Source organism: Haliotis rubra, unplaced genomic scaffold, assembly GCF_003918875.1.
Source record: "Haliotis rubra isolate DU_JTF1 unplaced genomic scaffold, ASM391887v1 Scf393, whole genome shotgun sequence".
NCBI lineage: Eukaryota > Metazoa > Mollusca > Gastropoda > Lepetellida > Haliotidae > Haliotis > Haliotis rubra.
The window spans coordinates 35,666-62,712 of record NW_025767072.1 but is presented as its reverse complement, the minus strand read 5'-3'; the positions used below and the strand labels follow the sequence as shown (position 1 = coordinate 62,712).

At 39.3% G+C, this 27,047-nt stretch overlaps 1 protein-coding gene across 1 annotated transcript in view; it reads left to right on the top strand.

Moving 5' to 3' along the window:
* LOC124286856 overlaps positions 1–27,047 on the top strand; it is a gene marked incomplete at its 3' end in the record, with an annotated part of 100,878 nt that overhangs the window by 57,771 nt on the left and 16,060 nt on the right. Inside the window, exons 8-19 of the mRNA XM_046723295.1 lie at positions 4,269–4,318; positions 5,671–5,713; positions 5,839–5,921; positions 6,471–6,528; positions 6,683–6,807; positions 7,104–7,167; positions 16,847–16,960; positions 17,672–17,721; positions 22,052–22,259; positions 22,799–22,848; positions 23,299–23,341; positions 23,438–23,523. Coding sequence (XP_046579251.1) covers positions 4,269–4,318; positions 5,671–5,713; positions 5,839–5,921; positions 6,471–6,528; positions 6,683–6,807; positions 7,104–7,167; positions 16,847–16,960; positions 17,672–17,721; positions 22,052–22,259; positions 22,799–22,848; positions 23,299–23,341; positions 23,438–23,523 — 974 coding nt within the window. The remainder of the gene's footprint in view (positions 1–4,268; positions 4,319–5,670; positions 5,714–5,838; positions 5,922–6,470; positions 6,529–6,682; positions 6,808–7,103; positions 7,168–16,846; positions 16,961–17,671; positions 17,722–22,051; positions 22,260–22,798; positions 22,849–23,298; positions 23,342–23,437; positions 23,524–27,047) is intronic.

The following is a 27,047-nucleotide window of genomic DNA, read 5'->3' as shown; positions in this document are numbered from 1 at the left end:
TAGACAGATCAGATATTTGAAAGGTTCAACATTATCTACATACCTTGCTGCCATCAGTACAGTGATTACCATGAAAACAGGCATCAAGTTGATGAAAGTACCAGAATTACTTGCTCTGCTGAGATCTTTTAAACTGGAGTACCAGCGAAAGAAGTTCTGAGCTTCGGCATGGGATCTGAATGTAATTCTACTTCATCTTACCGGTGATGCCTACGATCCTTTAGACCAGACTACCCTCGAATTGCTGACAAAGAAGACTCTGTTCCTGCTTGCTCTACCCATGGCAGCTCGAATATCAGAGATACGTGCGCTGGACTTTGGTCGAACCAGATTCGACACAGGGCAACATGCTGCAGTTTATCTAGGACTTAGATGGGACACAGAAATGCTGTTTTGCCGTTCCGGGGATACAGGACGTATCTAAGGACAGCTGATGACCCACTGTAAGGATAAGAAAAATTAGGCAATCTTTTAAATAAAATTGATATTTATATACTTATCCTGACTCAGGACGAGAGAGCCCTCCCAACCTCCCCACTGGAAACACTTCGGATTACTCAGCTGATCCAAGTACGTGGGCAAATGTAAAAGGGAGAGTGACAAATAAGGCTGGTCACATGACTGTTTGCGCGGGAAAAGGGCAAAAGGGAGGTAACTCGTGGGTGAGTGTATTTTTACGTCCGCTTCGTTCAAGTGTTCCACCACCATTCGTAAGGGAAAGGCAGATAAGCAAAGATCATGAGCCAGGATAAGTATAAAAATATCAGTTTTACTTGAAAAATTACATGTTTTCTCAGACCTCCAATTCATCTTTTGCTAAGACATGCATCTTAACACCAATTGTGTCTGATGTATTGCAGTTACGATTATTGATAGTGAAACTTATGAACCAGAATAATCCAAAATATCAAATGACGCAGTGCAGTTTACATTATGCACTGGTCAAAATGATCCCATGTTAACTTGTTATTTTACAAGAAACGTATTCAATGTTTTAGTGAGTTTTTATTGCAAAACTTTTGTGCACTGGATTTCAAGGTCATTAAAGCGGTTATGACACAATTTGTTTGAGAAAAGACTGCATTTGTGATTCCTAAACCTACATCCATAACTTACTGAAATTGTCATTGCCCATAGTATAGTCCTGGTAGGTTACATTGGAGCTGTAGAGAAAGACCGTAAATATAAACACTGCATCTTAAGATGAAAACCAGTTTATTGCCTGTGAAATAAGGCATTACAACATTGTGTACGTCTGACATGGTCGGATGGTGACACGAAAGTGTCACACGTCACTGGCATGGAACGCACATGGTTTGGCGGGTAGCCAAATACGGGTGACACGTACAACTCTCTACATATAGACAGTGGAAAAGAATCTTCCTCCCTTTTGGAACATGTTGTCTCCAGCATTTACAGAACAAAGGAAATGGCCAATGATGAGAGTCATTGGGACAAGGAAAATAGCCAAACAGAGATATTGGTGAAAATATCCCCAACTCAATTATTTATGCTTTCAATGGCACTTATGTCTTTAAAAAGAAGACCAAATACCAGATAAAAAACCTGGAACTCCAATGAAAGCTTCTAAAGTTTCATTGTTCAAGAAATCATTGAAAGAAATGGACACAAACAATAATGAACAAACCCCAAGTAAATGAAATAAATTATGTACAAGAACTTCAAACAAAAACTTCTTCCTGTTACGATCTTTGACGGATGACGGCCCCAAAGTTTGTCACCCATTAATGACTCTACATTCAGACTGGTCGGGTTCTGAGTCAAGTAGACCTCTCCGATTGCAGAGTGTCCCTCTGGGCAGATGATGCAGGTTGAACGCTGAAGACAGGAGAGACTGTCACATCTGCTAGTTCCACAGTAGTTAAGGGCGGCATTGAAGTCGACCTATTCAGAAGTGAAGTGCTGACAGGGGAGACAGCTGTGTCATTTGCTAGCTCTGTAATCCTTTACTGGCAGCGGAATAGAAACAGCAGCACTTGGAATCAAATCTGTGGCTCTCGCTAGACTCCTCAGTCTGGGCAGCAGTATGATGTCCTCTTCATCCCGACTGTCTTCTTTGGGTCTGTCTGAAGCTTGAAACTTCTTCACCCAAAGTGAAACCGATTTCTTGCTTCTCCCAGATTAGTGTCATTCTGCCTGGGCGTGTCTTGTTGGAGGCAGATTCCAGTGGCAGGAGCATGCTTCGGTGGAGAGTCTTTACTGGCCCCTGACCACTTTCTTGCTTCAATGTGTAGACAGGAATGCCCTTGATGAGTTGTTTCACAACATAGACGTCTTTTCTCCACTCAGTACACTAAAAACCTCAAGAAGCTATGTTGTACGCAAACTGTAGCCGCTAGCGTGTCCTAGTACATGGTTGAATCCAAGAAAGGCGTCCACTGTGAGTCGAGGGTGTTTTCCAAACATGAGGTAGGAGGGAGAAATCGTGTCCTGTGCTATTGTAGGGATGGACGATAGCAGGTACGGAAGGTTTCCTGTCACTCCAGTTTCCAGTCTGGATGTAATTTTCCGTCATACCATTACATTGAGGGTTATATGGCCTCGTGCTTGTCTTCCTTATCCCAGTAAGTTGGCAGAGTACTCTGATAATGTTGCCCTCGATGTTCCTTCCTTGGTCACTGTGGAGTTTAGCCAGCAATCCACACTGTACCAGAAAGTTGTTGAACAGTACTCTCACTGTGGTCTCACCTGATTGGTTGGGAGTTGGCAATGGGTGGCAATGGCGTAGTGAGTAAAAATGATTTGTGATCACAAGGATATTTTGTAGCCTCCTTTTGGATTCCTCGAGCTTGAGATAGCCCAAACAGACAATTCCATGGGCTGTGAAGTGTGGATGCTTACAAGTGATGCAGCTTTCACAGAGGTCTTGGATTTTCGTCAGACACAATTCTCACAGTTCTTGACGTTCTTCTCTACTTCCTCAGACATTCCAGACCAGAAGAACCTTGATCTCGCAAGATGGAGAGTTCTGTCGCGTCCCTGGTGTCCTGAGTGGTGTCATGGAGAGACTGGAGTATTTCCTGTATCTTGTTCCTTGGTAGAACTTGCTGATGTTCAATACCTTTGGCGTTGTTGATTCGCCTAAACAAGATCCTGTCCATGAGAAACAACTTGTCCCAGTCCTGAAGTAATCCTCTCACTGTGGGATCTTCTTTGGAACGCTGAAGTGTTGTGAACGTAACTCCTTCCCCGATTAGGTTGATTACACGTCCAATATGTTGACCACTGAGTTGTTCCTTCTTCCAGGACAGTGGGTACGGAGTAGATGGTGTATTTCCCAGTCTTCTGAAGATAGGTCAAGATCCTGGCTTCATCCTCTTTGAAATTAACCTCGGACTTGATCTTCCTATCTCACCACCTTGAGACCACAGGGGCGTGTCACGCTTAGAAACAGCGTTAGAAAGACATATAGGTATATAGACCCTACCCTAGTACTATATAAGAAGAAAGGGATGTAACAACGGAACCACTCCCTCCTCAATCAAAGTTAGATTTCACCATGTAATCTATTTTTAAGGCCCCGTCGAGGCCTACGGATCGAAAGCGAGATGCTTTGCCTACAAAATGAGCTATAAGTTGTCAGAATCGGATCGAAAACTCACCTTTAAATTCGTTTATTAATTCCAGCCACGTTGACAGCACCTATGTAGGGCTCTATTCGATCGACAGCGGCATTCCACGGGTCTAAAAACTTATTGCAACATCTACAAATCATTTCCTCGACAGTAAGCAGGCATTTGCTCTAAAACCATCGGCAATCATACTCACTTGTCAGCCATAGATGGCTTTGACATTTAAGTGACCTGAGCACTCAGTACGTTTATCTTGTCTTTACCCCAACAGCTGGTATTACGTTTTCAAGCTGGGTAAAATTGATTGTTCACCCCGTGTGGACAATGTTTTCCAGCAGTTCAATCCCGTCCTTAGTCAGTTTATATCTCTTCTGAACTAGACCTCTCTCGTTTTTAATACGCACAGTCCCGTTCTAACTCGTTCTTAACTGGGTTAGCTCGTTTTCATGCAGTTCTTCCCGTTGGCGCTAGTTCTCACTCGTAATAGCTATCACGGACCTTCACGGGTGTATACAAAGAAGTAAGATAAAGTAAGAAAATCAATAAACGTTAAAACCACCCATTATATTACAGTTAGAGGGGGTTTGCATTTCTTGTTTCGTTCTCAGTAGATTATGTATTCTGTATTCACCATGTTCAATATATCCCATTCAAAACAATTTTATTGAAAAAAAGATCCTGCCAATGTTGAAGAACTGAAGATGCGGTTACAGACTACAGAGAAGGTAATTCAGATATATTGTAATTTTCCATGTTGCACACATGGCTTCTGACTGTGAGTATATGAGATCGTGATAGAGTTCATTCATTAATTTGAGGGGCGGTGGGGTAGCCTAGTGGTTAAAGCGTTGGCTCGTCACGCCGAAGGCCCGGGTTCGATTCCCCACATGGGCACAATGTGTTAAGCCCATTTCTGGTGTCCCCCGCCGTGATATTGCTGGAATATTGCTAAAAGCGGCGCAAAACTAAACTCAGTCAGTCAGTCATTAATTTGACTTTTGAATTTGTAGGTCCGTGACTATCGAGTGCTTAGTGTGTCAGTCTCACAATATTGGACTCACCTGTTCAAAGCGCCAACATCAGGATGTGTTGATACCGTCAACGCGTGGATATGCGTCGACTGGGGAATTAGCTCATGTTTAAGATGAAGTGTACGTACAATACCTTGACAAGACAGGGGAATACGTTCAGCTCAAACTTCTTTAGTTACATGACAAAAAATACACAAGACATAAATGAGGTGAGCGGAGTTCCTGCTCAACTCCAGGGCATTTCCTACGAGCGGCATTCTCCTGCTCGTGGTAGTCCCTACAGACAGTCGGAATACCGGACTCGTACTCCTTTACAGTCTAGATGTGAGCATACTCAGTATATCAAGACGAAGGAATACGTTGAGCTCAAGCTTCTTTAGTTACATGACATAAATGAGGTGAGCAGAGTTCCTGCTCAACCCCAGGGCATTTCCTACGAGCAGCATTCTCCTGCTCATGGTCGTCCCTACAGACAGTCGGAATACCGGACTCGTACTCCTTCACAGTCTAGATGTGAGCATACTCAGTATATCAAGACGAAGGAATACGTTGAGCTCAAACTTCTTTAGTTACATGACATAAATGAGGTGAGCGGAGTTCCTGCTCAACCCCAGGGCATTTCCTACGAGCGGCATTCTCCTGCTCATGGTAGTCCCTACAGACAGTCGGAATACCGGACTCGTAGCCTGTTTTTTTTCAATATACATGCAGATGTGAGCACAGAAAAACAATAGCACCTCCTTGACCAGTTGATGTGATGGCAGACATGACCAAGGGGGATGACCAGTTAAGGTTATAAATGTCATAAACAGTAATTGGATGCCTGACAAGTCAATGTACAATGCGGAGTGATATGTATTACATAGAATACAGATTAGCATCATATATATAATTACAATAAAGTCTCACATGTCTTGGGTACATAGTTTTTTTATTTTTTAAATATTTGGACGATGACTGTCCTGAATTAGTCCCTATTACAATACTATACTGTTTATGTGGGTAGAAGGTAATGTGAAGGTGCATCGGTTATCTTTATCTTTCAGGAAGTACACGAGATGGAGAAACAACTCAGTGGTCTGCACAATGGTATGACTTTTAAACAGGTTCCTAAACCTTGAAATCTAATTTGGTAAAAGTTCTCTTTTCATTTTATTTAGGGTTGAGTGCAGAAAGAAATATTGTGCAATTTAACGTTTAACATTTCTGTTCAGATAAGTGGAAAAGACAGATGGAGTACCTGTTCTGGGAAGTAGATGCGTTGAAGTTACTGGATTTGATGCAAAATCTTGATGCTGTAAGTTCTTTTCTTGCAAGTTTGTCTTGTAAGTCTCTCTGTTGAATATATTGGGCATCCGTTAGACCTATATGACATACATGTCTGAGCTATGTTCTCTGACCACGTGTTCTTTAGAATCCTTCCCTGTGTTTTACTGCAGCTACCCTTCAGTTTGAGGAAAACATATCAATATATCAATTTTACGCTTATCATGTTGGTTAACTGCTGAGTGGAAACAAACACATTTGAGCAGCATTGTGCTTGTGGACCGTTTGTAGTGCCGTGTGTATGTTCATATATATATATCGGTGATTTGTGTACATACTTAGCTTGTTCCAAACGCAATCGTGTTTCAAGTATTAGACGTACCTCTTCATTCAATACGTTCGAACTGCAAACAATAATTCGGCCTACCGTATTGGAACTTTAATTCTTAGCACTGACACCAATATGTAAATAAATCATCTATTATCAACATCTATCGCGTTACTGAACTGGTTATTAGTCTATGTCTAACAAAAACAACTTATCATAATATACTTTGAACATTGGCATTTATATTTTCAGTCCAACGTTCTCAGATGGACCCTCAAGGCTGAGCCGTTAAAGAAGGGATTATCAGTTGGTATGCATGCCTTCTTCGCATCAATAGGTGGTGTCCTTATCAATGTTAATGCTAACAGTGACACTAACAGTTTCCTGTAAGGGAATGCTGATTGTCAGGTTGGCAGCGTACATTTTACTGTACACTGTTCAGGTGTATTGTGACTGTGTTGCAGAGGATGAGCAGAGTGATCGGCAGGGTGATCGGCAGGGTGATCGGCAGGGTGATCGTCCAACACAGATGATGAAGCTCCGGGACAGAATTGAAAACCAGGAGGACATTTTTTTAATTTTAAGATCGGTAAGTTGATTGCACAAATTTATTAGATATCATGACATAAATATAACGTACTCGCTCTTTAAATTACACATATATTATACATGTTCAAGAAACTGACCCTTTGTGTGTATCTACATATCTCGTCACATGGTATAGACACAGGAGTTTTGACAATGTTTGGAGAAAAGATAAGTGCAGATATATCTTCTTCTCAAACTCCTTTATCTGCACAAGATACAATGAACGCATTGCTGCGGCAGTTTGTTGCAAAGATGTTATGTGTGCTTTATATACGGGATGTGTAACCTTTTCCACAGGAAATCCTTGAGAATAGGAAGAAGCTTATCTGGCGCCAGGACAGAGAAGTAACTCTTGACAAGGGTATGTTAATCTTTCCGTTGGTTCCTCCTAAAAACAAATCTGTGAATTCGAGTGGGTGGCACTTCAAAGATATCTTTCATGATACACATGTATCTCAAAATTTATGAATGAAAGTGACCAAAGCAGAATTAATTTTCTTGTCAATGTGGCAAGAAGCAAGGATATTCCTTTCAATGTCATAATGCAACAATCATGTATGTCACTGTTGTATGGCACAATACTCGTTTTCTAAAATTGTAAATGGTATTGTTACACTGAAAGAGTTTATGAAGCAGTTATTGTACCAGCTGTAAACACAGGATTTTATGTTTCAAAGATTGATCATGAGCTTGTTTCCAAAGTGATATTCGATGTTCGATTGTAACATAGCAAGGTATGGTATGGATTTACAACTTCTTTATTATTTACAACATGACGTTTCTTGGCTACTTCCTTCCCTTTAATCATTCACCTGATGAGATTCAAGACCATTCAAGAAAACTATGTCACCTACAAATAGAAGTAAAAGCATATGACAGTGGATGGACAGTGGCAAGGAGTCCTCTGCACAGATGATGCCGTTTCCATACCATGTTCGTGTGTGTGGAGACGTCGTGGTGAACGTTATGCGACCTGTTGTATGAGATAGGTCTGTAGTGGGGTGGCGGTAGTGTCATGGTTTGGGGAACCATCAGTGCAATCAGTGCTGATAAGTTAAATTTGATTCCACGAAGAAAGAGATGATCCATATTCTAATACTTGAAAACTTGGGTGTTTGTTTTTCCTTTTTAATTTTTAAACATGGAAAATGGTATCTTAACACTGCATATGTGTCAATATGTTGAAAACTTAGATGTAACCTCCACCAACTGCAATGACATCCCTAACCCAGTCAGAGTCAGCACTGACTCTTTCAGACGTTTAGGTATTGTACTCAATTCAGATTGTGTTCTGATGTATTGTGGTCTGCAGTTAGCGCAAAACTTCCTCTTTCTTGAGGGGTTTTCACTTTTTCCCACGTTGAAAGGGATTGAAAAGAATTCAGAAAAACTGCTGACAGATTGCAGTGTACATCCACACACCAGTGCCACAAGAAAGAGAATGATAAAGAAGAGGCGATCACGTGAACAGGTAGTGGAGCGTACTGTATGCTTCCCAGGAGTAACCCCAGACATCCTTATAAGGGGCATGGAGTGCACGGGCCTAGGATTTTATTTGCAGTTCGTTTCCACTGAGCAGGTCGAATTGAAGAGAGAATACAAGACGTGAGATAGGATAAGTACATAAATATACAATTAAATACAATTTATAGTTAGAATGTCCAAACTGTGCTTGTCGTGGGCGTCGTGGTGAACGTTATGCGACCTGTTGTGTGAGATAGGTCTATACGTGGGGTGGCGATAGTGTGATGGTTTGGGGAGCCATCAGTGTGCATTCTAGTACACCTCTACGTGTTAACAAATTAAGTGTTATTCCCCATATGATCGCCCACCAACACCTACATACGCTACAACAGGACAATACCTGAGCACGCATGGCAAGGCACTCTATGGACGTTTCGACTTGATAGAATATCGCTAGACTTTCCTCCATTTTCCTCAGATTTAGCACACATGGAACACATACAATTGGTAGGAGGATTGCAAAGGGACCCCCGCCAGTCAACTCGAAACTTGTTTACAACGTGTAATACCCCAAGATCTGACGAGACTGGTCTCCTTCTCTCTCGGACGTCAATATGAAGCAGTCATTATGCCAATGGTGTGCATACCAGCTTCTGACATTGTTTCCTATCTTCTTCCATTTGACCTCCATGTCCTTTTGAATGCAACCTGTGCTTTCATTAAATGATTTTTTTTCCATAGTTGTTTTGTACAGTATCACTAGAAAAGCCATCAGAACCGTAATCATAACCAACAGTAAAAAAGTCAGGCTCACCCGCCGTTCTGGAATAAATGTAGCAGAATATTATAAAAAAGTTTTGATTCTCAATAATAAAAAATACGAACTTATTTTCAAGAATATCTATCCCGTTGTCATCTTTAGTGGAGTATTCAGGTGACATATAAGGATGGATGTATACAACGCCCATAAATATATGTTTAAGGATGTGTCTGTGTGCAACTTTGACGAAGATAGTTATATCAGTGACTGGATATTCACTGAAAGCTGGAAGAGATTTTCTTCCAAAAAAAGGGACTGATACACTTTCAGTGTATATGCCAATATTTGCCTTCTTATGGCGTTGCATATTTAGTTAGTCAATGAGAAATATTTCGTGATATCCCTATATGTCTTTAAGATATCAATAAAACAATTAAGAAATGTGAAAACAGTTTGTCATGTCACATTCAGGTTGACCCTTCTCTTCAGAATCCCAAGGCTTCATCAGTTAATGCCAAGTGGTGTGTTAAAAACAGAGTGGGGTCCACACCAAAGTGTGTCAATGTTTGTCAATGCCTAAAATCGACCGAGTGTGACTTATGACACGCCCGTTGTAGCGCTTGTGCTACAACGATTAACTTGGTGTCACGCTGTACGCTGGAATTTGAGGTCATGGGTCCACTTCTTGAAACTGTTAAAAAGTCCATTCTATTGTTCATGACTGATTCCCCGAACTCGTGTTTGTCGCTGCAGAAACATGGAATATCTTGAAGCAAGTACTGTTTTGGGGTTCATTGATGGTTTTGGAGTGTTTCTTGTGACGAGCAGACGAAATCTGAATGGACAAAGTTACATTACTGACATCCTGCAGAGGGTTGTTTTACCAGAATCCTCTAAACACATGTCTAGTGTTTATTGATCACAATGATCGGCCAGAACCTGCACACACCGCAGGCTATATTTACGTCAAGAGGAGACATCAACACTACATATGTGCACCCTGTGTCCAGATCCCAAAGAAAATCAGCCATCTCACCCGCTTAGCCAATGTGGCTTCCACAAAAATGGAAGTCGGACGACTGGTAGTCAAGATGATGGACTTTGTGACAAATGTAAATAGGTTGTTTGAGTGGCATTCTAGAAGTTGAGACGTACAATATATAACAAGTTTTATGGATAACAACTTCTTTATTTTCGTGAGTGCGACGTTTCGATACAGATTCTTGTACCGTTGTCAAGCAAGAGTGAATAGGGTCTGTAAGTCTCGCAATGCGCTATTTCCGTCTTAATAGCTGGTTTATTTGGGGATGGTTATATCGGATTTTGGTATTCCTGCAATGTTTTGACAAGCTGATTGTGTAACATTAACAACTATGTGCGACTTAGATGTTGGAACAAAACAGCATTATGGCACAAGCTGTTAACGTTCCACAGCCAGTTATCAGCAGATTACATTCACAATCCTTACAGAGAAAAACACGTTAGCAACAGACGTCAATCTAGCGACAACTTTCACAGAAGAGAACCGTGTTTTGAAATTGTGGTGAAAATGCCTCTCAAATTGGAGACGCAATTCACAAAGCTACAAGTGTTAGAGTGAGTGAACAGACAGATGGAACCTACCCGATCTGTACATGTTATCCCATGACCAACGGACTAACACATTACTGCAAGACTGGTGTCAAGAGCTGCCGCACTGAATCAAGGTGAACTTTGGAATTCCTTTACCGGCAAAACAGTGTGGCGTAGGAAGGCAGTTTTGACAGTTTCCATGCCGTTAACGTTGGACAGAAAGGTCATTTTGGGGGGGTGGCTAAATAATGGTGTGGGATGTGATCACTGTGACTGGCAGAACACGTTTACATATTATTCTGTTGTACTGCCGTTCCAACATGCCTTCTGCGCGCCGATATGGACGTCATTTGTAGTTTCAGGATGACGACACAGAGCAAGAGGCTCATAGAGTCAGTCGGCTGGTCATGCCATGCCCTGTGTATGCACAACATTCTTTTGAAAATTATGTACATCAGTGTGCATCTTTGATAATGAATGTTTGTATTTCAAATAACATTATGTATGTTATCTAGAGTCCCATGCCAGAAGGCGGTGACTCATGGGCCAACCTGGTGATGTTGACCTTTGGGTAATGTATGTCTCCAATATTTTGCCAAGGTCCGAACCAGTCTGAAATTAAATTGCTAGATAAATACAGCCTTTCATGTCATATTCTCTGGAGTATAACACCATTGTATCCCTGGTGTCAGCATCTTGGATATCCAATGTAATTTGACACTGTCCTTGTTGACACTCCGTGGTGGCTGGGTAGCAGGGGTGCAGAATCTGTTTCCTTTCATCATGACACTTCCACCATCTGGTTCATCTTGAGACGTTTAGAGGATTTAGATCTGGTAATTGAAGCTACAGATTTTCTTCCACTCAAGTTAAACCCATTTGCCATTTCAAAGGCTATCTCAGGAAATTGTGGAGAAGTTAAAAATATTACCTGTCTGCGTAGTGGTGATCAAGACAATTGCAAATATGTTCATGTGTCTGCACACGACACTAAACTCCGGTGGCATCATCCAAGACAACACATTGTCTCTCTGATATATCGTCGGAGGACATTGCTTCAGAGCTGGAATATCAATGTGTTTCAGCAGTGAAACGTTTCTCGATTAAGAAAGGGGGAGTCATCGTGAAAACGATGTATCTCCTGACTTTTGACTTTTCCTCTGGTCCAAAGTCAAAAGAATGTTATTTTAACATCGAATTGGATGTGTATGTTCCAAACCCACTCAGTTGCTATAAATGTCAACATTTCGGCCTTGGATCGCAATCCTGTCAAGCTCTGCAGTATGCCATCGTTGTGGTGATCGCCATGAGGGTTCCAACTGTGAGAAAGACCATAAGTGTGATAAGTGTAATGGCGCTCATTCCGCTTCATCTGGTGTGGCAAATAATGAAACTGAAATGTCAAAACAACAGTTCATGCGTACATGCCAAACAAATGTTGACATATCAGACTTCGATCCACTCTGATGCAATCACTCGCTCTGTAGCAAAATCCTCCATTTTATATCGAAAAGGCTTGACGTGGGTAAATTTAGCAAAATCTATTACTTCATCTTTGGCCCTTCAGATTACTTCCAAAGTCACACAATCTACGTTTGCTTCTTAAACAGAAATTCACAATGGGAAACTATCTAAAACCTCTGAGGAACATGATACAAGGCATAGAGGGCAAAGGTTCGAAATTTCCTGTTCACCATCTGAAGGATGGTGACAGTTTATTGACAGAGAAGGCTGTCATTGCCAATAAACTTGGTGAAACTCTCGCCAAACATTCTTCCTTGTCTTCCTTGTCAAATTCCTTGTCCCTGAATTTCAACAATATCAGAAAAGAATACATTTTATTTCGCATAATGATGAAGACTATAATGAATTCTTTCTATTTCGTGAGCTAAATACCGACCTTGAGCAAGCTCATAATACAGCAACAGGGGATGATGATATCCACTATCAGTTCCTGAAACATTTGCCCGAATCATGTCTGGAAACGCTGCTAAATATATTCACATGATACGATACAAGGAATTTGCCAACTTCATGGCATAATGCCATTGTAGTCCCTATACCATTTTGATAGCCTGGCTGGGATCATACCGATCCATCTAATTACAGACCCATATATCTACAGCTGTGTCTGTAAAAAAGCATAGAACGAATGGGAAACAATAGACTAATATGGTATCTCAAAACTAATGACAAATAATACAATGTGGTTTCCGGGAGAAAATATCAAAGGACTGTTGATCATCTGGTAGGACTGGAATCCTTTGTTAAAAATGCAATAAGAACTAATCAACATTCGGTATCAATTTTCTTTGATCTTGAGAAAGCTTATGAGATAACCTGGAATCATGGCATTTTGAAGGATTTACATTGTTTTGGTTTGAGAGGCCGTTTGCCTCTTTTTAAAGTTTGCCACAGTTTTCAAGTCCTAGTGGGGACAACCCTGTCTGATCATTGTAACCAGGATAAGGCTGTTCTACGAGGCAGTATTATGTCTGTGACTTAATTTAGTAGTGTAATCAAAAAAGGTAGTTACAACTCTGTCTCAATAAAAATTAAAAATGGTCACTTGAAAACGGGTTGTAAGTTTTCAAAACAAAAACTAATTGTATACATTTCTGCAGAAAATATAAACCGCATAAAGACTTAGAGTTATTATTTAACAGCAGCCCCATCAAGTTCTTGGGTCGTATTTTCGACTCATATGTAAATCCCTTAAAGCTAAAGTACTGTCGGAAATGCTAGAAAAATGCTTTTTGACTTACATTTTAAATTCAGAGGTATTACAGTTACTTAAATAACAATTATCACTTTAAGAAACATCTACCTAATGTAGACTGAGGGAATAAATTTTGAGACATGCCCTAAAATGTGTTTTTACTGATGCAAATACCAAAAACTTAACGGGTAGTGGGACGTTATTTGATACAAACATTAATTGCTTGTGTTGCGTCATAAGCATGCACGGTATCGACAGGTGAAATTGACACCTGAGCACTCGCTCGGGGAAGGGGTCATCTCAATAGATGTTTTCTTCAAAATGTTGAATATGTGTACGTATAGTATACGTATTGGTTATGTAAGGGATCATTTGTGTATGTGTGTAAGTTTTGAAATAAACATACGAATTACTGTACATTGGAAAGAATCCTATCACTTGAGTTATCTTATCGATTGATTGTAGAAATGTTCAACGTTTTAATAATAAGTTTGCATGTCAACAGTATATTTCATTGCAAAAATATGGATGTAATTCGGTCAGTTTATTCTAGTTGTGAACATTGGCCAAAGATTTAACGAAGTCACTGGTGTAGCTTCTTTAGAATATATATATTCTTCTTCTCCTAAAGTTTGTAACCGCCCGTGTCAAAGTTGTCAAGGATGGTTTTACGTCCCGGTTTTGCTTTTTGAGACGGACCCTGTCTTGTCTGATTTGTTTACAATATTGTAAACTTGTTGGTAAGACATACCAACAGCTGTTCTGTAATAAACCCTTTCTAAACAATTGAAAGATTTACCTCTGTCTTTTTCAAGCACAAAAAACTTATAAACCTTTGCAACAATTGACTGCAAATAGTTGGCCATAGTGGACGCTGTGATGTGCATGCATGACGGGAAACTTATTTATCAAGACTTAACATGTATATTAATATTTTTTCAATAAAGAAAGCATAATTAAGTAAAGTACTAGTAAGACAAACATTCAACGTCATATTTTTACACCACCTGTGTTAATAGCATAAATGTAAAGACCATTTCAGATTTCTGTTGAACTCTGACAAAATCTTACGTTGTTGTTTTAGTACGATATTATCTCCTGTAAACTGCCCTTTAAATGCATGGGACTGTCAAATAGATTGAAATAAAAATTAGGTACACTATAGGCGAATTGATATATTGACAACATAGTACATTTATCACCTTTATCAAAGTATTAAGGTTAAAAAGCATTTTTCTAGCATTTCCGACAGTACTTCAAATGCACTTGATCTGTTAAAAGTCGTTCCCAATTCTAAGTGGGGATGGGACAAAACTACCCTCCTACACTTATATATTAATCACTCATATTAATCCAAACCATACTACGACTTCAGTGTGTGTAGAGGAGGAATTTAAAAGTAAACATAACACATGCGAATCCCTGTTTACAGATGGATCCAAAAATGGTGGCACATGTACAGTGCCACTGTCATTGGATCCAGAACAATAACTTCTAGATTGTCAGATGACAACTCAATTTTCAGCTCAACGTCAGATTAGCAGCCTTAAAATATATTAATAAACACCCCAAATACAAACAATATATAATCTCTTAAGACGTTCGTGCCTTCAGGCTACTAAAAACTTTAAAATTTGTTAAATATACATCTACATTTAATTGAAATAATCGAGTTATAAAGTAATCTTGCTACTGGCCAATACAACATCTTCCGCTGTTGGTTACCTAGCCATGTTGGAATTTCTGGTAAGGCATTGGCGGATTCTGTGGCTGAGGCAGCACTCAACAAATCTGTGACACCACTTCTAACCCTATACACTGATTATAAAGCTGTGTTTAGGGCATGTATCCGTGATCAAATGCAAAAGAAGTGGAACGCTGAGGTAGGTGTAAATAAGTTACAACTAATAAAATCAACAATTGGCTACTACTTTGGTTGTCAGTACAGATTTGAAGACGTCATTATGTGACCAAGTCGCATGGGCCATACTACACGAATACTTATCAAAAGGATAGGATCCTCAGTTTTGTATCCCTTGTGATGAACCAATCACGTGCAAGCATGATGGCTGTTTGACTGTATTGATTTTTCCATCACAAGGGATAAATATTCAGTTTTAAAACAATGAATGACTTTTTTGACCATGTTCAGTAAGTTAGATAAATTTGGAACAATATGTTTTGTAAATAGATAAATGTATTGATAGATATTGTATTTGATAAATGGTGGTATAAATTTACGACTGGGATTTTTAGTGGCGCAATCCTCAAGGGTGGTTGAAGTAACGTAGAATGATTGGCCTCCTCAGAGGGTACATGAGACTACGTATTTCTACCACATTTATATTCATAAAACATCTTTGGCAAAAAATGTCATATTCCTGCGTTAAATTTTAAACTCACTATGCTGACAATTTTGGAGTACATTCAGCAGCAATCCCACAGTAAACAATTTATTATCTTTTCTGATTCCCTGTCATGCCTTCGGGCACTGCAAAATATATCCTACAGTCATCCACTTGTACTTCAAATCTTACAGTTATACAATGATCTTTCTACTGGCCAATTCGACATCTTGTTTTGGTTGGTTACCGAGTCATGTTGGCAAATCAGTCTTCCCCATGTTGATATCATTATCTGATTTAAACCTTATATCAGAGAATATAGCCGACACTTAATGCAAAAAAAATGGAACACCAAAGTAGTGCTTCATGAAATCAAAACCTCTTTAGGTTATATCTACTTGGGATGTCAGTCGAGACAAGATGAAGTCGTAATGCGATATCTGTTGAAGGGAGAGGATCCTCTGTTTTGTATCCCATGTGATGAGAGAATAACAGTTTTGCTGTAGAGTGTAGAAGTTTCTCTCACAAGGGATACTTTTTACCAAGTTTCAAATTTAAAGGATTTTTAAACAACATATATTTTCATTTAAATCTGGGTTTTGTAAAAGAGATAGGATGCTCCACAGCCTTTGAGTCAATGTATTTTAACTATGGTTGAATAATAATATTATGTATAGTAGTGCAATTTAATGGGGTTGATGTATTGTAAAAAGATTGTCCTCTGATGATAGCAGCTTAATGGTATTGCAGTACTCTGCAGACAACCAGAATTACATATATACATATGTTGACATATTTGAATTAATGGCTAGCTTTTTCTACAACTGTCAGTGACCAAAGTGATGGCTTTAGTCCTGCTGGGGTTTATGCAGGAAGCCAAAGTACTGTAAGTCCACATGATCCCCAGTGAAATGGTCTAGCTTTGGTGACTGGTGGTCTATTGCTCGTATTTTACTGGCATTACCTGAAATATTGATCTTTGTGTTGAATAAAATCTTTTTATAATTTGAAATGGTTAGTTTTTAGGCTCAAACTGTGATAACTTGCTAATGTTTTACTGTCCTTTGTGACAGATATTTCTAATAGATAAACCAATGACATCAAGTGTCATCAAGCAAGATAACATCATCGGACCACAGTGTGTAACACATACGTTGACTCTATCGTCATTAATGTTTAGATCGTCACGAACCATCAGCCGTCGATGTTTCAGCATCTGAACCTAAAGAACTGTTCATTGAAGAAAAGCCTAAGGGGTTCTTCAGGAAGGCATTGGGATCTCTTCGAAAACAAGGTATGAAAGGTCTCAAACAGTTGAACATGTGGGAACATGGATTTTTAAATCAACTTTGAATCAATGTTCAAGGGTGTTTGCTTGAATTTGGAATGTCCTCAGATATCAGTGTGACTTGATGTCATATATTCATTGGGTAATGTCCCTGTTGGTATGTTTGATACCCGGCTCGTGCACGTAGTAGTTTTCTATTGTAAAATGGAATAGCTTGTTCACACACTGCACTTGTATGCTTCATCGAACATCACTTTCAATTATCTGAGGTCATGGTGCCAGAATACTCGCCAAGAAGTTTCAGGCAAGATTATTATTCATATTACAAGCCCGAAAATCAAAAAAGAAACAACGCATTGCATAAAAACAGGAATGACGATCAGCTCTACTTTGTATGTGGTTTGGACACTAACTAATTCTGACCTGGGAACGGACCAAAGAAAGGAAATGCCTCTATGATAGTTGTAGTCTTATAGTAGTCGTTACATGGTGGACAGCTATGATTCTACATCATGCAGTGTGAATGAATACTTTGGCTATATGGATGTTTTCATTGTTGCAAGACTAAATACAGTGTATTAATGTGATTAACTAATCCCATATTTCAAAACAAAGTAGTCAAAATTTACACTCTTAATTGAATATGTTCGATAAATTCATTGTTGTAATTATTTAAAGCCGAATATTTTCCTATGTTCATACCTTCTGTTTTTGCAGTGACGGGAACCCAGAAGAGGAAGAAATATTCTGGACAAAAGCCCAAACAGGTATGTTTGGATTTTTTGGACGTCATCTCAGATAAATACAAGTGGGTTAATTAGTATGAATCAAGGTAACTAAATGCCTCATAATATTCTAACGTAACAATCGTCAAATGTTCCGATGAAGTAAAAAAAATATTCGTTATTCAACCAAGCATTTTATCCCACAGGGTTATCGTAATTCAGAGGTAGAAGACTGTTCATATCTAAGTTCAATGACGTTTGCCTAAACAATAGATGAAACAACTGAATCTGCCTCTGTGTGTGCGTTAACCTACCGATGTTTTATTAGTATTTAACTATCAAACTCATATTGAACAGAAACAATTCTTACGGATACTTCCCTCTCACACTTGATTGCCTTATTTCCTGATACATGTTTCCTGAAATAAAATAAACACTCATCATGTTGTGTAGTCTTACTTCATAGTGGTCTTCCCACGCTCTATCCACTGGAGTTCTCTCCCCACAACGGGCGTGGGGAGACCTCATTAATTGTTCTATATTTCCCAGAATCTTAGATTCTCTTTAAGATTGGTAAATCTAAAGGCAGCAAATATATTTCACCTTTCCCTTTGGGGTTAATTTCTTTTTTTAATTTGTGGTAAGCGTATGTCTCCTCACGATCCTCATGGCGAATGTGGCAAATATGTGAAGACGATGTGTTCGGAGCTGGTGTCAATAGCCTTTAAGTCAAACCCTAAGCCAGATACACTTTCGCAGATGAAGTTGCAGCTCGGAAGAGGATAAGAAGTTTCACAACTTCAGTTTCCTCATGGCACTTGAGGCTCCAGCCAGGCAAGTCCTACTGTCAAGGACCCCACAGGGAGCAGGTCATGCGGGCTCTCAGAAGAAATTTTGGGGACTTGACCCTATTCAGAGGTTACAGGCAAGACCTTCTTGACCAGGACGTTTGGCAAACCTAGACCTAAATCAAGAGGACTTCCCAGAGAGCAATGTCAAGGACTCAGAAACATAGTTCCTTCCTAGTTCAGAAACAGATGCCTGCCTATGCTGGATGTATTCCAGGGCCCAGTGAAACCAGTGGACGAGTTGAAACATGTGGATCCTGGGCAAGGATTCTTCTCTCCGTTATTTCTGGTTCCCAAGAAGGATTCAACAGAAGTCAGAATGATCATCGATATGAAGATCCAGAACCGGGATAACAGAGATTACCAACCAAGTTTCAGATGGAGTACACACAGACGATTCCATACAGCACACGAGATATTTGAAATACATATATCTACACGTACCTATCCATCCAGCCTCTCAAAAATATCTTTGCTGTCCCTTGGAGACTATTCCAGCTCAGAGTTCTACTGATGGGAATATCAGTGGCTCCATGGCTATTTACAATTATAACATTCCTAGAACTGGTGTATCCCCATATACAGATTTTCATGGATATATCATGATTTCCTTTCTCCAAGTGTTGATGTTGACTCTAGACGACTCCCAATATCTGAGAGATTTCTTCCTAGTTCCTTGTGCATCCAGCAAAATCAGAACTTTAGCCCAGGAAGGAACAGAAATATACAGGGCCATATTCAACACTCATCAGGATATTGTTTATCCACCGTTGGAACACTATCAGAATGATACAACCAGTTTATCAAAGTTCCAGAAATCACACTCTATGACCATAGATGTTGCTCATGGGAGCTCTGACATCTATGCAGTATCTAACATTTAGAGGCCGGCTGCATCTCAGATCCATTCAGAATGGGATCAATCAACATGTAGGAAAACAGCTAGACTATGTCATAACACCTACGGATCTTGTGCACAAGGACCTTGCATAGTGGGTGAACTCTGATAATGTCATACACAGTATTCCAATCAGGACGTTGTCACAGGATTCGACATTTCTTCACAGATGCTACAATCAAAGGTTGGGGAGATCATCTATAAGACAAGAGAGCATCAGGGCCCCGTTTCACAAAGCTTTCGTATCGCTACGACTGTCGTACTTCCTATACTGTAACATAGACTTACGACAGTCGTAGCGATACGATAGCTTTGTGAAACGGGGCCCAGGTCTTTTGGGATTTACATTCACCAGTCCATATCAGCATCTGAGAGATGAGAGAGGTCTTATTAGCCATATAACACTGAGCACTAATACTCAGGAATTTCCAACTTCTAGTTGTCACAGACAACACTATGATAGTTGTCTATTTTAACAGACTTGGGGGAGCCGATCTCAAAACCTTATGAAACAAATGAGTGAACTTTACGAACTAGTGGACAGTCAGGATTGCATCACAGTGGCCAGACACATCCCAGGAAAGATAAACATCATTGCATACGCACGTTATCACACCTGGACAACGACAGAATGGACACTTAATTCGGATGCTTTCAGGCAGATAGCGATCAAATAGGAACAGCATAGATTGCATAGATCTTTTCGCGACATCACTCAGCAATCAGTTGCCGACTTATATCAGTCTTGTCCCAGATCTTCAAGCATATGCAGTAGATATCATGCCTTTCCACCAACAGCACTCATACCACAAGTCCTTGTCAAGATCAGCTGTAGTGATCTACCTTCAGTTGTTGCCTATCTATAGCCTGTTTTTATTTTATATCATCTTGCTAAGTTAAAATGTTTATAAGTTAATTGCTATTTAAATGCATCTGTGATGAACTAGTTGTTTTATTGCCCTTCGTTGAGAGGTTTTGTAATTTACCTCATAATTACCTATGATTATTATATACATATAACTTGATATAGTTATGCTATGGTTGAAATACTGCCGATATGACTCACTCACTCACCTTGTCAATAACAGGAACCATCACATGATGATGTTTCTGGTGGCACCAACATGGCCAGCACGATCATGGTTCTCAGACCTACCGTCTCTACTTTGAAGACCAACCACTGCGTCTTCCTCAGTGGCCTATACTTCTCAGACAGCCGAAGTAAAACATGTTCCATCGCATTCTACAACAGCTGAACCTACACGTATTGGAACTATCCTGCAACACCTCACGTCAGCAGGATTTTTAAATGAAGTTTACTCTGCTGTTACGCAAACACTCAGAGCTTCAAATCTGTTTATATGACTATAAACAGTATGTCTTAACAGTATGTTATGAGCATTTGATCTAGAGGATATCCCCAAACAATGCCTAACTGCGGAATTTTATTTGTGGTTTAACGAAACTATTACTACATCATACGTTGGAACCCATGGAAAAAACCTCTTCCTCATATTGCTTGGAAGACCTGATTCCTTATGGCACTGGTCACTCAGATCAGCTATTCAGCAAAGCTTAGATGTTCCATCTGTCCGAACCACAACATGACTCATATTGCTTGGAAGACCTCACTCCTTATGGCACTGGTCACTCAGATCAGCTATTCAGCAAAGCTTAGATGTTCCATCTGGCTGAGCTACAACATACGGGGACAGAACATTAAGCAGAGCAGGTGCTGTACTCTGGAATGGATTACCTGAAAATGTCAGAAATGGAAAAATATCACAGTTTCCGATCTTGTATCAAAACCATCCTCTTCAAACGAGCACTCGACTAAGCGCACATGAGCAGGACTCTGGATATGTAGCGCTATACAAATGTCTGATTTGATTGATTGATTTCATTGATTGACTGGCCAAAGTTTCACAGATTACAGACCAGCATGCCCTGGGTGTTCGATCGGTTGCATTCCCGAAAACCCTTTCAGAGTTGGCTTCATCAACAAGACTCATAAATGAGTCATATACATTGATGAAATTTAGGTGAAAATAGTTTTGTACTGCCACTGTAGATTCCCTCGAAGAAATCAGTTTTAGTTTGTAAACTTAGTGAATTTCAGAATACAATTGTTAACTGCAAACTCTTCTTTGTTGTTTGTTTCACTCTGAAATGATTTCTGGTTAACTTATTGTTCAACATGTAACAATGGTTATACAATCGCTCAACATTCCATCTTGGAGTACTGCATGTCATGTCCTGCAAATGGATGAAAATAGAGATCGGGTCACAAGTTCAGATTACGTTGGCACTGGAGGGGTATTTATTTAGTGGTTGAGGATCACCCTATTCTACCCAACTCAACTGATACACTTTACCGGTAGTACTCTAGGTGCTTGCAGATGCTTAGGGTTTGTGTCACAAAAGTTGTGGAATAACACGTTTTGGTAACAATTTGAAATATCTAAACAATAATTACAGTTAAAAAGGGAGGTATGTCATTCATGCGTAAACAAGATATAGCTACTGCATGTACTTGTTTTGAAGGCTGAATGCTTGTTTGTCATTGTAGTACAGGCAATTGCACAACTCGTATTCAAATAGTAATTTGTTGTGGGTTTTGTTTCAGCCTTTGATGGAAAGTGTTCCACATGCCTCTCTGGTGGACTATGCTTCTGTTACACCATCAATGGACTCACTAAAGGAATCGGTTTCTGAGACATCACTGGAGGATGGTGAATCTCTTAGTTCACAGGACTCACCAGAGGATTTATCTTTGCTCGTCTCGTCAATAAGATCAGGCTCTCAGATAACAACACTGGAGGAAACTCATGAGTGTAAGTGATGTGAGGCTTTGAGACATTGTCCACAGGGCGACTACAATTGAGTGTTGTTTCACATTCCTGATGATCACTACAGTCATAGTTGCAGAAAAGTATTTCTAAAATGAATCTACAAAGTAGGCTAAACTAGAAGTAAGTAGGAGTTCCAAGAGAAAATCCCACGGTCACCATCACAGACGTTATACCATAACAATATGATATTATACAATTAAGAAGCTAATATGATTTACTATTGCGACTCATTAATCCTGACATGGGCAACACCAAGTATCAATGTTACACATTTTAAAACCAGTATCTTAAATTACAGATCAACCTTGTTCTTTTTTCAGGGGCCATGCATTCATCAGCAGAAGGTTGATGCCATTGATTGATTCTAAATTGCCAAGTTCGAATGTCTCAGTAATACTGATGTTGTGTAGGCAGATCATGTTGACTGAAATGGTTAAGACTTATTCTTATTCACTACTTATTTGTACAATTTCCAAAACTAAGAATAGGGGTTATTTGTGGTTCAATCATTTTTCCTGCAGGTTTTGAGGACATAGAGAAGCTTACAGAAGACCTGCATATCGTTGATAAGGTTACACATTTTACGTTGTTAAATTACATTCAGTATACAAAACAAAATCTGCAAAACATGTTTCGAGACATTTTAGGAGATGACACACTATTTTGTACAATGTTTCTATGATTTCTAAGATAATTCGGAATAAAAATCAGTTGTCTTTGTTATTGGAAACCATTGAATAGATCTGTACATATTTAAAACATATATGTCTTTATCAACTGCAGTTGCAGGATTACAATAACACTTTTGTAAAACAATCACTACTAGATACCTACTGGACTCGAATGTATAACCCAGAATACAGACTACCAATAAGGAAGCTGACTAATCGCCCCATTCCCTTGCTTCCTGTGCCCTTCAAAAGACGCACAAACGTGCACATAAATACATGCATACGTACGGATTTTCATACAAAAAATGTGTGTGCGACTTAGGACAGCTAATATTTTCTGATCGTTTCAGGAGAAAGACAACAAAATTATGCAGCTTAGTCCTCTATATACAGGTATGGAATTTGAATACATTCAATCTTTGATCATTTAGCACCTGTTGTAATGTGAAATTACGAATTTGATGTACCATATTCCTTTTCATTCCTCAGCTGAGTGGCATAACACATTACGTTACTTGAACCGGAACATAGGCAGCCTTTCACGGTTGGAAGAGCAACAGCCAAGACTTAATACGGTAAGTGTTGCGTTGGTATCAAGACTAAGGGATGACAGATTTACAACATCACCACACAAAATGACTGTATTACCCAAATTTACTAACGTCAGGAAATACTCGTTTCATCCGGCGGCCATATGAACAACGTTTGAAATCTACGTATCATCTGGCCGTCAGATTTACACACGTTTAAAAGGGTGTTAAAATAAACGAACATTCGACTCTGCATTTACATGTATTTCACAGGTGTGTAAATCTGGCCATTGTTTCCATGTGTTTCCTAACATGTGTAACATATGTAAATGCTGTGATTGTAGGACATGCATTTCAATACCCTTGAAATCTCGTATGACCAGGGTTAGGTTTGTCATATATTTTGTACATGCGTAAATGGTTGGAAATGACTATGTATAGTGTTACAAGATTAGCACTACTTTAACATGTATTTCAATGGTGCTGTAATGTAACTGTCACATAGGGTTCGTTAGCGCATCCGACCACGCCATAATGTACTGAGATAATTAGTAACACATGGTGAAGTGATACCCATGACTGAGCACCACTAATAACGAACGTGTCTTTCTTGACATACACATGGTGTCTGTTTAAAAGGTTCAAATATCGGGTCTATGGGCCAGAGCGATATGTATGTTAGAGAGTGTGTGTGTGTGTGCGGCGAGGGAGAGATAATGGCATGGGTAGGCCCTAGGGTGGGGTGGTGGCGGTTGTCGGTGTATGGGTATTGATAAGTCTTTCTGACCAATAGGTAATATAATTTATACTTTTTGTAATGGAAATTACATAACAGTTTAAATAACTGACCTTAGGTACACTTCTTATACATGCTATACTAGGAGACACTGCTAATTACAATAAAACACAGATCCAGACGAATGTGTTCAAAAAGACATGAACCGGTAGGTCCCTAATTTTAGTGCTCACTTGTATGAGTTATCCGACTGATGAGTTATAACTGAACAAATTTCATTATCTATACTTTCATAAAAGATGATTACAATGTATTAATGATTCCCGGTGTAAATTACTTTTGTAAATGTGTGAACATGCACATACTTGGTGTGACCTCTTTTTGATTCGGAATACAGGTATTATTCAATACGGACGTTTTCTCAAATTTCAGTTACCCGACGGAAAATACTGTAGACATATTTTGTTTCCACCTCTTGGGTAGACTAAAGAAAATTGTAGTGATTGCAATTAGCTCTTAATTTTCATATTAGACCTATTTTGTTTCCATCTGTTGGGCAGACTATAGGAAATTGTAGTGATTGCAATTAGCTCATAACTAAGCAGTTTCGATAATTGTTGAAAGCTTACTACCTGACAGCATTATGTTGCTCATGCGTTTTCTTTTTTGCTTTTGCTTTTTGCTGTCTAATTTGTTATACATTATATAATCATGTTAATCATTTTGGTATCTCAATATCATGGAATATAATATGTACTTATTAATCTATCAAAGTACAGAAACGTATTATCTGTATGCTTTTACTGTTATTGGGTGAAACTGTTAAAAGTACCTTCGTACAGAATTTCGTGGAAAAAAGAAAATGAAAATTACTAGATCAATGGAAAACTAAATTGGATAAAGATCGCAAACAATCATTATTTATATTCCACTTTTTAAATTATCAGTGTGCAGATCATGTCACTAACATAAAAACTGAAGGACATATGGTGACAAAACTGGGTTCAATCTTGAATGTATAATAAATGTACCAACAGTATCAAGGAATGATGGGGTACGCTCGTGGCTAAAGCGTTCGCTTGTCAGGTTAAAAACCGGTGTTTGATTCCCGACAAAGGCACGTTAAGACTGAAAATATATTATTTTGATAAAAGGCAAAAATCTTAATTTCAATTGAAAAAAAGAGACGAAGTAATTTGGACTAACAACATCTATATTGGGGCTACAGGTGCAGGAAGCATCTTCAATTATATAATCACATTCCACAAGTATCAGATAAAGGTTTAAATGACAAGCATATTTATTGGTATCTTGCCAAGCTATATGTCCTCTCCCAATGCAGTATAACCAGAGTGCTGTGGTCACTACCTCGGTGGCCAAATTCAGCAATCCCATTACTTTACAGTATTTACTTACAGGCATATATTGGAAAGTTAACTTTTACGGGTATGGAAAGAATGTGTGGGGGGACACGTGCAAAGTATTAGTACGCTGATATTATCCTTCAAAAACATCATATGTACAACAATCACTTATCATTATGGCATTACAAAAAGGCCATATTTCCAGACAGCATAACATCACCTTTGGCTGGAGTTCCAAATAATTTGACACCGAAAGCCTGTCAGTTAACCCAAAGGAAATAACCCTTGTGTTTTAAAGTGATAGGCACAATGAAGTATAGGTTGCCATGCATTTTATAGTCTGTCTCACAGTCCCTGAACCACATTATTTCCCCTACTGCCAAGCCCTCTGTGCAATGCTAAAGCCTTAAATGAAGCAAGTCTAGATCTCCTCAGGTCCAGGGTCTGTTAACATCTGCAAGAACCCTAACTCACTTTGGGGGTCGGGTTACAAAGTAAACATATCTATAGCTAACTGCAGCCATGGCTAGCCGGACTGAATCTCGTGTCTCCCTGGGGCTCAATTTAAATGGGCTTGTTTGTTACTATCAAAATTATATATATTCAGACACTAAGCGTTAGTCTATGTATTTTCCGATATGATGGAAATACTAATATTGACCAGATACAATTCTAAAGGAGCCTTCCTTAAAGCAGTGACTTAACGCCATACATAGCTAGACTTGCTTAGATGATAGACTTCATATAAGGCATCACAGATATTTCACAAACATGGTACAGGACCCTTAGCCTCATTAGCTTATTGCCTCACCACTTGCGAATTCAGCGTTGGCAGATGTAAATGTTACTGGAGATGTTGGTCCCGCCAGCTGTGGGTGTTCGGTTTGGCTCTCCATAACTCGAACCCTGCAGTGAGTTTTCCTAGAGACGGAAGGGGAGAAAATATCGTTCTGTGACTATGGAAAACCAAAAATGTGGACAACACACCATTGTTTGGGTCTTTTAATTGTAAATATGATTCAACTAAGCTTAACCTAGATTTCGATATCCTCCGAATGTACATTTGGTGTGGAAAATATACGTTTATCCCGAGACAAGGACGAATGTTTATATATAATTAAAAAATGTAACGGCACTAGTATCCATTTTGTCTTTTGTCTTCTACCCGTCAGAACTAGATTAACAACTAGTCTCTGATATGAACATATTTTACAGAAAAAAAGTTGATAGTAAAAAGAATATATATATAAGGGAAAGGAGCCCTGAGACTTTCTCCTGAAGCTGTTAAAATCTAGACTTGCCACATTTTGTAGACTTGCGTGGGCTTCAGGGTCTGTATGACAGACGACGTCCCAACACACACTCAATCACATGTGTCTCCAGGTCACGGAGAATCAGTGGTTAGAGGCCCGTATTGCAATTCTCGTGCATTTGCCAGGCACGTAGCAAGCCATGTTTTTTTCGTGTAA